At 47.3% G+C, this 12,649-nt stretch overlaps 1 protein-coding gene across 5 annotated transcripts; it reads left to right on the plus strand.

Annotated features, from left to right (window-relative positions):
• The first annotated feature begins 8,874 nt into the window (after positions 1-8,874).
• On the plus strand, positions 8,875-11,895 carry LOC124678617. Of its 5 annotated transcripts, XR_006994559.1 has the most exons (7): positions 8,875-8,950; positions 9,164-9,333; positions 9,436-9,538; positions 9,646-9,696; positions 10,652-10,771; positions 11,026-11,145; positions 11,590-11,895. XR_006994559.1 is itself a non-coding variant. In XM_047214477.1 (3 exons), the coding sequence occupies exons 1-3, from the start codon at positions 10,662-10,664 to the stop codon at positions 11,742-11,744; spliced, it is 357 nt and encodes a 118-aa protein (XP_047070433.1). In that variant the 5' UTR covers positions 10,348-10,661; the 3' UTR covers positions 11,745-11,895. The 5 variants fall into 5 exon arrangements, 1 of the variants encoding a protein (XP_047070433.1); XR_006994561.1 differs by lacking the exon at positions 9,164-9,333 and having other exon boundaries at positions 8,883-8,950; XR_006994560.1 differs by lacking the exon at positions 8,875-8,950 and having other exon boundaries at positions 9,041-9,333; positions 10,616-10,771.
• The last annotated feature ends 754 nt before the right edge of the window (positions 11,896-12,649 follow it).

Consider the following 12,649-nt stretch of genomic DNA (forward strand, 5'->3'; position numbering starts at 1 on the left):
AGTATGGTCACAGTTACTCAGAAAATCATTATTTATATATGAACAATTGGACAGTCTGTGAGTGGCACCCATTGGGAAGTGATTAATATGGCATCATGGGAGGCGCCACCGCTCACGGCCTGTGGCGAATTCACTAGAAGGTGAAATCATTTGACAATGGTTGTCATGGTGGTTCCAAGTGGAGCGAACGAGAGCCGCACAATAGGCGCCTGATGGGCGGTCTTCGAGGAGGCGGAGTTTCCCATGTGGTGGTCCATTGGTGCTTACGTGTGGGGTAATCCCTAGGAAAATTCATTATTGTCCACACCAGTGGTCATCGATGGCTACACATGTAGGTGGAGAAATATATAAATTAGAGTAGATATGTAGAGATACCTCCTCGATATTTTTTTATCGAGTGTGAGCAACAATCGGAGCGGAGGAAAAGTATCACATGGTGGGCCCCGCAAAATGCGCCCTCTTCTTCATCAAATGCATGCTAGGTTGGAAAAACGTGGCATGCCAACGAAAACAAGCGTTTACACATCGTCAGTATGCCCACAATTACTTAGAAAATCATTATGTATATATGAACAATTGGACAGTCTGTGATTGGCACCCACTGGGAACTGATTACTATGGCGTCATGGAAGGCGTCGATCACGACATATGGCGATTTCACTAGTAGGTGGGAAGCATTTCACAAGGGTTGTCATGGTGGTTCCAAGTGGACCGAACGAGAGACACACAATAACACCTGGTGGACGGTCTTCGAGGAGGTGGAGTTTCCTATGTGGTGGTCTAGTGGTGCTTATGTGTGGGGTAATCCCTAGGGAAACTCATTACCGTCCACCTTAGTGGTCACAAATGCCTCCACACGTAGGTGGACAAGAATATAAATCAGAGTAGATGGGTAGAGGGACCCCCTTGGTATTTTCTATCGAGTGGGGGCAACAAGAGGAGCGGAGGAAAAGCATCACATGGTGGGCCCCGCAAAATGCACCCTCTTCTTCATCAAATGCGTGTCAGCCTGGAAAAATATGGCATGCTAAAAAGGCAAGCACATACACGCCGTAAATGTAGTGACGGTTACTAAAAATCATTATGTATATATGACATAATTGGACACTATGCGGGTGGCACCCAGTAGGAAGTGCTTCCTAAGTGAGTGTCCATTTATTAATTATATAAACATATGTCATGACAAATGTACTATCTCTATATATTTTTAGGTAGACAAGAATATAAAAGTGGCGTAGATAGGTAGAGGTACCTCCTCTATATATTTTTATGGAGCGAGAGCACAACTAGAGGAGAAGAGTAAAAAGTATCACATGGTGCGCCCCACAAAATATGGCATCTTCTTCTTCAGCAAACGCGTGCTAGCTTGGAAAAACGTGTCACGCCAAAAGTGCAAGCGTATATACACCGTAAATGTAGTGACGATTAGTCCAAAAATCATTACGTATATATGACACAATTGGACACTATGAGAGTGGCACGCACTAGAAAGTGCTTAATAAGTGAGTGTCAATTTTTTAATTGTATATAAATATCTATCTACAAGTATACCATCTTCCCCGTTCCTTCTAGAAGAGAAATTGATGGCTATTAAAGAGGATAAAAGCTCACACGAGAACACACATCTTCTTCTACATCCTCGCTTGATACCTCTCCCCCTCTTAGTGCCCATCAAGCCTCCGCATCTACCCTCCTCTTCTCTTTCTATTGCCATGGCCGACTCTGCACTTCGGTCGTGGAAGGACCTCGCAGCCGACCTCCTCACCGAGATCGCCCGCCTCTTACCGTGCCGTGTCGACCGCCTCGGCATGTCGATGACGTGCCACGATTGGTGGCTCGCAGCCAATCGGCTGCCGCCTCCACGTCAACTCCCGTGGCTCCTCCTCCCGGACACCACCACTTCTCCCATGAACATCCGGAGGGTTACCTTTTGCTGTGTCCTTGCCAAGGGCAGCGGAGACACCCACAGCCTCCGCATCGGGGAAGACACTAGCAATTCACGCTTCTTCGGCTCCTATGATGGTGGTTGGATCTTGCTCGCCCATGGGCAGACCTACCACCACATGGTCACCAACCTCCATACCAACCGACGATTATTCCTCCCAGACTGTGTCTATTATGTGTCACCGGTGGGAGGGGCTATATTGAATCCCGTGTCCACAACCATCCTGGTCGCCACCTTCTCTTCCCCGCCGGGGCAAGACACGCAGTGCTTTGGCGCTGCCATCATCGACTCAACGTGGGGGGTCTGTCGCCCGCAACTTGCCTTCTGGAGCATGGAGGTGGCCAGTGATCGTCGTCCCGTGGCCATGGGTTTCATGAAGAGTTTATGTGAACCGTGGTCCCGGCCTGAGGATGTCATATATCACAGAGGAGCTTTCCATTTCCTAACCGATGCAGAGCATGTTGTCGTGTACGACATATTCAAGCTCCAAGAAGTTGAAGAAGGTAGGGGTATATGTTTGAGGATTGGTGCGCGTCACCATGAGTATTTGATGCAGGGGGTGCCTCGGAGCTCCAGATCAGTCATGGCTCGCTACCTCGTGGAGTCCCGCGGGGAATTGCTGATGGTCGTGAGATACGTGGGAAATTCTCCTACATGGTTCCCGCACACAGGGGGATTCCAGGTGTACCAGGCGACGCAGCTCCCCACCAGCACCGGCCAGGTTCAGCTCGCCTGGACCGAGCTGCATTCGCTGGATGGAAGGATGCTGTTCCTCGCTCGGGGATGCTCCAGGTCCTACGAGGTGGCTGATTTCCCCGGCTCTGCCTTTGGAGAAGGCATCTACTTCTTGGATGACAGGAAATCCTACGACATAGACATGGTGTCCCTCGTAGCACATGCGGCGCCCCGGCGCTGGTACACATGCAGTGACAACGGGATGTGTCGGTGGGTGCAGGGGGAGCCGCGTCTCCAAGTCTTCCGGCGCTGGTTCACCAACAAGCAACATTCTGACTACTCGCCGCCGATTTGGTGTATCCCTTGAGGTCCGTCAGGTGCAGGTTTCAGTTATGGTGCTCTGGTTATTTCATTTTACTAGTTCTTTATAGATCGTGGTGTTCAGTGCTACATTTGCGGAGTAATCTGTTCTTTCACTGCTGGAGCTTTCAAGACTTGCAGTTTTGTTTTCGATTGTTGTATGATCCGGGCACTTGATTTCTGTCACATGGACGCTTATGATATTTCCAGATTTAGTTGAGAATAGCCTGAATGCAGAATTAGGTGGTGCACACACACGAGTTATTAGGTGACCCGCGTAACATCCTCATCTTTTTTATCACCGGATGAAAATAGCAAGTATGGTGCTATGTGTTTATAGAGTAACAACTTTCCTATGTTAATGGTCAGATCGAACTCGCTGATCATTATATAGAATCACATCTCTGCCTTAATTGTCAGATTGTTGAGGAAGATCTTGTTCAGAGTCTCTCCAATGACTGATTCTTGAGGAAGATCTTGTTCAGAGTTCTCAACTTGATGATCTGAATCTTGGATGTACCTATTCATCTTGACGAGGGTGGCTTCAGAGTCCTTCATTGTAAACCAACTGATAGTCTCCAAGTACGAAAAAATGCTTGTTTCTTTAAACTTAGCATATGTGTTGTGGCGTTAAGTTAGTTCAGATAGCAGATTCAGCAAGGACCAAAGAGTAGTCAAGGCTTGAGAAGTCTAACCAGAGGAAATAGATTTCCAAAAATAAGGTAGTACAATATGTGTCCTTATCATGCCAGAGCCCACACACCAAACCACAACGGCCACGGACGGTAACACTGGCATGGCAAACGTTGAAACGGCCAACTCAGGAACTCGTGCTAACGCTTGAAACCCACGCGCAAACATGGGAGCGCAACCACCACCGCCACCAAATCCACTCACCACCCTGATCACCTTCTGACCCAGGCTCCCTCAACACCAACAAGCTAAGAGCATCTCTAACAGAACCCGTAAAATATGTTGAAACCGAAAAAATCCGGCGGATTTACGGGTTCGGACCGAAACTGGGCCAGAATGGAGCCCGAACTCGCGGTCTGGCCCGTAAAGCGAGTTCGAGGGCCCGAGAAACTCGGCGGCCGCCCCGTATTAAAAGGGGCCATGGAGGGGAGTTCGGTTTCCAAACCCTACTCCCCTCCGCCGCTTCCACTCCCTCCGCCGCCGCCTCACACATATTCCGGCGAGCAATCCATCTCTGTGCAGCCACCCATCCACCCTCCTAAGCGGCGCGATGGCCTCCCTTAGGTGGCTCAGCAAGCCACGGCGCGGGATTGGGCGATGGGGACTCGCCGCCGCGTACCCCCGTGTTCTGCACCGACGCGGAACGCCGGAAGTGGAACCGGTCAGAGGGCGCGCGGAAGCGCAGCGCGCGCTGGTGGACGAACTGGGGGCTCACGCCCTAGCGAGGTACGCGAACGGCGGCGAGGGATCTCAGCAGCGGAGGCCCGCGCTTGCTTCCGCTGGGAGGAGGCGGACGCCGTTCGCCAAAAGCGCGAGTACGAGGCGGCGCACCGGGAGGAGCGCGTCCACCGCGTCAAGCTCGAGATAGTCGAGCTTTGACGCCGAGGAGGAGTGAAGCTCCTCGACGCCAGCGTCGACGCCGTCGTCCGCCTCGACGCCCCGCTACAACCGGCACCGCCGCACGCATGGCCGCATTTTGGTTAAAATTAGTAGCGCCGGCCGGTGTACTAAGTAATTTAGGTTTTATTTATCGAATTATGTAATTTTTGATGTTCAATCGGAGCATCAAATCCATCTATATATATGATCATCGACCAATTTCCCCGTGATATTTTAAATGCACTTTTTTAGTTTGTGTTTTACGGATTCTGCTATGTGACAACGTTTTCCGACCTATAAATACGAGTTCGGTGAACTGAACTCAAAGTTTTGAGTTCACGTGTTTACGAGCTCTTCTACGGATGCTCCAAACCAAGTGCACAACCCTTGCTTTACACGCAATCTGTTCTGTTCTCCGGCGCCCCTATACCAAGATCAATGCACAACATTTGCCAGTACATATCAAACGATATAATAAGCTACTGTTTGATAGCATGTTGGCTTACACATCCCTAAGAGCTCTAAGAGAATCTCCAGTCGCGTCCCCCAAACCGTCCCCCAAAGCGATTTGGGACGCGCCGGACAAAAAAAGCGTTCCAGCCGCGTCCCCCAAAGCCCTTTTTTGTCCGGCGCGCCCCGATACAGTGTCCGGCGCCCCGAGCCCGTCCCCATCCCACAGGAGACGCACCGGGGACGCCGGACACACGCAGCGAGGCGGGCTCCCACATGTCGGCGACTATTTGCATAAACCGTTGGTTCGCGCCTCTTTTCTCGTCGCTCCTTCCTTCCCGCGCCTCCCACCCCGCCGCCGCCGCTGGATTTCCCGGCCGTTTGGGCGTCGATGCTGTGCTGCGAGTCGGCACCGTTGTCGCGGCTGGGGCTCCCGCCGGTCGTGCCGCCGCCGCCGCGTCGCCGGCGCCTCCCGAACGCGCCGTCAAATCCGCCCCACCTCCGCGCACGAAAGGTGCTCGACGACTTGCCGGGTAGGCGCGATTGGTCGCTGTTTGTTGCGTCGTCTGCCTCGGCGCAATTTTAACCATTGATTTTGCTTTAGCCATGGACAGCGACGATGAGATGGTTGCCCTGCTGGCTGGAGGACGAGCAAGCGTTCGACGACGACCTGCGGGAGCATTTGCTGATCATCGCGTCCCTCCGGGACATGCTTGACGCCGAGGCGGAGAAGAGGAAGAGGCCGCGCCGCGGAGGATCAAGGCCGGGAAGAAGGAAGTCGAAGCCCCGGCGAGAGGATGGAGGGGCATGCCATGCTGCACAACGACTACTTCGCCGACGGGGCAACACATGCCGACAATTTTCGGCGCCGGTACGAGGATGAGCAAGGGCCTGTTCATGAATATCCTCCACGGCGTTCGAGAGTTCGACCCCTACTTCAAGCTCAAGCTCGACGCTGTAGGCGTTCTCGGGTTCTCATCCATTCAGAAGTGCACCGCCGCCATGAGGATGCTTGCATACGGAGCACCTGCCGGACGACTACCTTCGCATGAGTGAGTCTACTGCCATTGAGTGCATGTACAAGTTTTGCCGAGCTATGGTGGGAAAATTTGGCAAATACTACTTGAGAGGGCCAACTGAAGAAGAGACTGCAAGGATCATGGCACAAAATGCTGCGAGAGGATTCCCTGGAATGCTTGGAAGCATCGATTGCATGCACTGGTCATGGAAGAACTGCCCGTTTGCTTGGCAAGGTATATACAAAGGGCGTCATGGATACTGCGGTGTGGTGCTTGAAGGCTGTGGCAGATTATGACCTGTGGATTTGGCATTCTTTCTTTGGCATGGCGGGATCACACAATGACATCAACGTGTTGCAGCGGTCTCCGGTGTTCAGCGAGACTAGTGGAAGGGCATGCTCCACCATGCAACTATGAGATCAATGGCCACCAATATACCAAAGGCTATTATCTAGCCGATGGTATATATCCAAAATGGGCCACTTTTGTCAAAACAATCTCGAATCCATCAGGTCCGAAGAATTCTCACTTTGCTACACGACAGGAGGCTTGCGGGAAGGATGTCGAGCGGGCATTTGGTGTGCTTCAAGCACAATTTGCCATTGTCCGGTACCCTGCTCTAAGCTGGTCTCACGACCAAATGTGGGAGGTGATGCAGGCTTGTGTGATCATGCACAACATGATCATCGAGGATGACCGCAAGAATCATGTTAGGTCACATGTTGGTCCCTATGAGTGTCAAGGACCTCTCGCGGAGGTTGATCATGAGGTGCCTGCAGATTTTGCTGATTTTGTGGTCATGCACGCGAGAGATCCGTGACAGCAATGTGCATGAGCAACTTCAAGCTGATCTCGTTGAGCATTTGTGGAGGATCAAAGGAAATACCGTGGCACCTTGATGTATCATCTAGCCCTTTTTATTATATTTGATTACTTGTTTTATTGTTTGTTGTAATTTAATTTGAAAACAATCCTCGAAAACATTTTTTTTCATATGCTACATTTGATATAAATGGTTTATGTGTTAAAAAAATTATTTTAAATGTTTGGGGGCGGCGTTTGGGGGACGCGGCTGGGGAGCGACGTCCTCCAAACGCGGCACGAACAAAACACGTCCCCCAAACGCTCAATCCGGCGCGCTTTGGGGGACGGTTTGGGGGACGCGACTGGAGATGCTCTAAGCTCCCAGGGTTGCGAGCGTCTGTACTCTGTAGGCTATCCGCTAGTCGCTATCACGGGCCCTACCGTAAGCAATTTAGCGATTGTCTGGTCTATTTGGGAGTCAGTCGGCGCGTTGATTCAAGTCGGTTTCGTTTTAGAGGCGGTTAGAAGGAAATAGGTAGGCACCAGTGCAGCACACGGGCACGGCAGTAGCACAGGCACAGCCCACAGGTCGCTACCATCCCCTCTACCCGAATCCCCAACCACTGTCCCTCTTCTGCGATGGGGCATGCGGGGACGCGCTGGAGGGAGCGGATGGCGCCATAGCTACATGAGGGGCCGAGGCCCTCGCCGTGTGCCGCGCCGCCGCCCGCCGGATGAGGACGTGCTGCAACGGCGCTGGACGGGTCGTCAGCCGTTGTAGGGTTAGGTCTCCTACCTCGACCCTGCCAAGATCGAGAAGGTGTGCGTTCGGCCCCCTCCACCTTTCTCTATCACACAGCTTGATTTGATCTTCTAGGATGAACCATACGATCTCCAAAATTAGATCGTATACATCTTCGGGGATGAACCGTACGATCTCCAAAATTAGATCGTTATTCTCTCCCAAAGCAATCCCTGGGCGCTTTTGCCCTATCTATCCAGACATGCTCCAGGCGTGCATTTATTCGGGTATAACACTTTTTTTGTTAGGTTGTTGCAAACAGACATTTCCAACAGGAAAAACATGTATTCATTGTTGTTTGTACCCTAATTTGTAATTTTACCTTCATACACTAAATGTAAGTTTTCTGGTGCAAATAAGATCAAGTTTGTCCTCGCCAATATGTTGTTTTTCATATCAAACTAAAGTTTGTCCTCGCCAATATGTTGTTTTTCATGTCAAACTAAAGTTTGCCCTCGCCAATATGTTCAGTCATAGTGTGTACTGTTTTTTTTTTCTCTGGGTAGTGGTTGTGTTGTTCTTCCCTGGACGGTCCTTGTACTATGGTCTTGTTCTTCCTTTTTTTCCTCTTAATACATACATGCAGTTCTCCTGCATGTGGTTCGAAAAAAAATAACAATCCAGTTTTAGCCTATATTGTGATGCCTAGAGATAATTCAGGTTGTTCATGGTTAAGAGCGATTCATATGCAGTGGAGAAATTTGTGTTGTGTCAAGGTTGTGGACAGTTGAAAAAGAGGATGGCAGTTCTTCTGTTTTTAGAACCTAATCCTGATGACGAAGAATTAAGGTACATCTTTCATCCTTTGTCAAGTGTACTAGCTCCAGTTTAATATGGTTTATTGTGAACTAGAGGTCTCCCTATCAGATAATTTGACTACACAATTGGTACTGTATGTTCGTTTTAGTTTCCTTTCCTTCCATAGAAGTCCTTTCGCATGTGAGTTGGAAGCGCAAAACAATGGCATATAACTAATGCAACGGTGGTGAGGATGGAAGGAAAAGGTCATGATATATGTGCTTTATGATGTCATATACCTAAACCTCTAAGAACCTATTACCTTTAGGATGAAGCTTCGTGCTGAAATGGTTATTATGCGCCCGTTGAAAAAATTATTACCATTTCAAAGGGAGCTAATGGGTTATAGCAACCTCAATATCTTCTTAGATGAAAGAACCTTTACATTTTTGACATTTTTCTGATATTAGGCGGTCCTCCTCAACTTCGCTTGCGAGCTGCTGCACACGCCTCCTCTCCTCCTGCATGCCAAGGGCGAGGAGCTCCACCACCGACTACCATCTAGAGATGTCCGCGCTGCGTGAGGTGAGCAAGCACTCCGTCACCATCTTATAATTAATCACTGACAGGACTTCTTAACCTGCAAACATTATTTACATGTTAATAACCGATTATTTAGTTTTTCTTTGTTAGTATCTTTTATTTGCAAATATTCAGTAGCATATGCACTTGAACAAACACTGTTGGTTCAGAATATTGCTGCAGACCACCACGGTTCAGATTTTGTTTTTTGTACAGGAACCGAATGCTAAAGAGTAAGTATGGAAGGATGGTCATAACTTCTACATTAAGGGAAGAACGTCACAGAAAAACAAGTGATTTGAGTTTGATTGGCCAACAAAACATCCAGGACTAATGTTATAGTTTGTTGCCAAGTACTTCTACTGATGGTTTAATTTTATATTTAGGTCAGTTGATTAGATGGCATATTGTAGTTCTCTGAAATATTTATAGGTCTATAGCGTCACTACGAACAAACTGCTGCTTAATTTGACGCTTACCATTTACAGTAGGAGATTTCATATATATATTCTCTCCGCGTGCGCTGGTTGCCTACCGCACGTTCTGGTGGCGTGCCTCACGTCGGTTCACGTCGAATCCACCGCCGCGAAGGTACGATTGTCGACCGCTTCGTGGTGGGTGCTTGTCAGATCGGTTTTGCCGTTTTGGTGTGTCTGTAGTCGCAAAAGTTGAATACCCGTGTGATGGTTGTTTTTCAGGCGCTGGAGGTGCGGCACAAGGCGGATCAGAAGGTGCAGCTCGGCAAAGATGTAAACTCAACACCATTCCCCTAATGTGCAACGGGTTTCCACCTGAAAATATGTCATGCTTTGTAGCATCCATTAATATGTCTAGCTGTGTGTCTATAACAATGATGTAGTCAAGTGCACATTAGCTCCATTGTCCTGACGTTCAATCGTTTTGCAGCTACAACTTACAGGTTTCTCTTAGAATTAGACCTTATATAGCTTAGGGTTATATTTCAAGCAGAATTAAATGATGAAAAGTCTCTCATCAGAGAACGGACTACTGGGAATGTTCTTCGAATTTCTTTCTCATATAGTATCAGACAACAGCATTCCCCTAGGAGTCTAGGACCCAACAGTTTCTCACCGGAGAATACATGGTTTTTAGTAGCTTTGTGTCTATAACAATGACATAGTGAAATCCACGCAGTTTATAACTAGCCAATCAGAAGGAACATACACTTAATTGGCTCTGTTGCAGTTACTTCTTAGAATCAAGGCTCACTTAGAACTATACCTTATAACTTACAGATGTCTTCGTGAGGTTTACATCTTCTTTTCAGGCAGAATGAAATGTTGGGAAGTCTTTCATTAGAGAACTGACCAATGAGAATGTTTTTTCTAATTTCTGTAATGTATAATATCAAAGGAATATAGTTTTTAGCATAGTGCCTACTATTTTGTTTAGGACCAAATAGATGTTCTATACAGTGTGACTCCTCATTATCTTTTTTGTGTTGGTGCTACATAAATTCCTGGTGTTGAATTATTTATATATTTTGCAAATTATCTCTCTCCATTGTGACCTCAAGCCTCATGTTATCTGACCAAGATCTTGCACTTGTTTGGTTAAATCTTATCTTGAGGCTACAATTACTGAAACTTGTGTCGTCTTGTTTCCTGATCAAGATTTTACATTGATTTAATCAACTTTTACCTCTAGGCTAAGACCCTCATGTCAAATTGACAAATAATGTAGGGTACACTGGATGCGGCAAGATTTGCTTCTGCTTTTGTTCGGGGAGATGATGGTGTCCGTAAGATATTTACAGAGCTGGCCTACTGCTACAAGTATGCCTTATTAGCTAGCCATGGACAGGTTAAAAATAGTATCAAGTTTCAATCCTGCATTGTGTTTTTCTATTATCTTTGTCTTACCTTTGAACTTAGAAAATTGAGTATTTAATTGGTCGAGGGGTATTTAGGAAGAGATACATTGTAGGTGTCCTTGAAACTGTAGGATGGCATGTTTAGAAACAGAATTGTAAGGCTGAAAACGAATTAGTGAATTGCATATATTTGGAACCAGAGAAGAATATTCAAACTGAACCTCCTCATTTCTTCATGTTTTAGAGATTGAGCTGGTGGATGTACAAGATTGTTACGAACTAGCATACGGATTGGTGATGCCTCACCAATGGCATACATTGAGCAAGTTCCTTTGTTCATACTTCTTTACATTTTCACAGAGTGGTAATATTTTTGTGCATTTACCTTGTACATTCTGCTTTGACTTTGCCTTTTATTGTCGTTGAAAATGTCGCTACTTGAGAAAAAGGTTATTTTTCATGGACACTTTGTTTAATTGAAAGATGCCACTGCTAAGAATCTTCTGAAATTCGAGGTAAAAAAAGAACCTTCTAAAATCAATGAATCGTCATACTATCCAAAGCACAGTAAGTGAAGTGTACATTTGATAGCTATTCAGTTGACGAAGAAAGCTGGTCAGTTCAGGATAGGGTCTAGAGCTTGTTGTGCCAAGGTAGTTGAAGGTTTAGGAAATACGGCAAAGATTGGCACCATATCTTGAGATACAATCACTGCTTGTCCTTCTGTTTTTTCCATATTTTTTTTTGTTGACCAACAGGGCTTTCCATTGCTTTTTAAGATGTTGTATCTGAGATTTTTATTGTGCAGGTTTGTCGACAGAGAGAATGAGCTCAGAGGCCAAACCTGCAACACCACCGCCACCTCTGCAACACCACCACCACCTCTGCGGGTTCCAATTGATGCATGGGCAAAGTCTCGGGCTAGCCAACAATGTGCAGTACCTAAAATTTGCTCAACTCTGAAATCAGAAGCCTTATGAGTGAATTATCTGTTCTGCGTTTTATTTCTTGTGAATGAGAATACCCATTTTGTCTTGTCATGCTGGAGGATTTCTATCAGAATATAAATTGTCAATAGAATAATTCAACTTAGTTGCTGATGTTTGATTTTTTTGTTATACCACTCTCTGATCCACCCAGTGCTTTGTGTTTTCTGGTATCACGCTGATTTGAGTTCGTTTTGACCCACTATGCTGGACCATGGTCTTTTTTATTAGGATTCACAAATGTGGCATGCAGCCGGGCTGTTAAGGAGGCCTATTTTTTCTAACGCTTACACACATCCCAGTAACCGTCAGTAAGCCCTGTCGAACCGTTAAGGAGGCTCATACACATCCAAACAACCGCAAGTTTGCAGAGAACTGACATGGACGCGTACACCTCGATGCGGATACACCCCACAGGTACATCTCCAACAAACAAACGCCCGCAACCTGATGCAGATACACACGACGGGTACATCTCCAACAAAAGCCCGCAACCAAACAACATGTTGCCCGCACGTGCAACGATGCACCGAACCAATCCACCATACATCGTCCTACAAAATGCGCCAGGCCCACCGAACACCAGGGCTAAAGCTATGCGAACCAACAACGAAAACCTATATGTGCCGTTGCAAGAAAAGTCGCACCACAAAAGATAAACGTTGTTACCTGAGGACGGCGCGACAAGGCGCGCTAGGTCCATCTAGTATTCGATACTTACCAAACGAGCGTTTGACACCATGTTAGCTTACACATATTCGGTACATAGTAGCTAGTGTTGGACAATTTTTTTTCCAACAGTCGAACTAACCTAGCAGAAGCATGATACCATGATACCAACACGACCAGTTGACGACCTTGCTCAAACCAAAAGCACCAGAT

Source organism: Lolium rigidum, chromosome 7 (genome assembly GCF_022539505.1).
Source record: "Lolium rigidum isolate FL_2022 chromosome 7, APGP_CSIRO_Lrig_0.1, whole genome shotgun sequence".
Classification (NCBI taxonomy): domain Eukaryota; kingdom Viridiplantae; phylum Streptophyta; class Magnoliopsida; order Poales; family Poaceae; genus Lolium; species Lolium rigidum.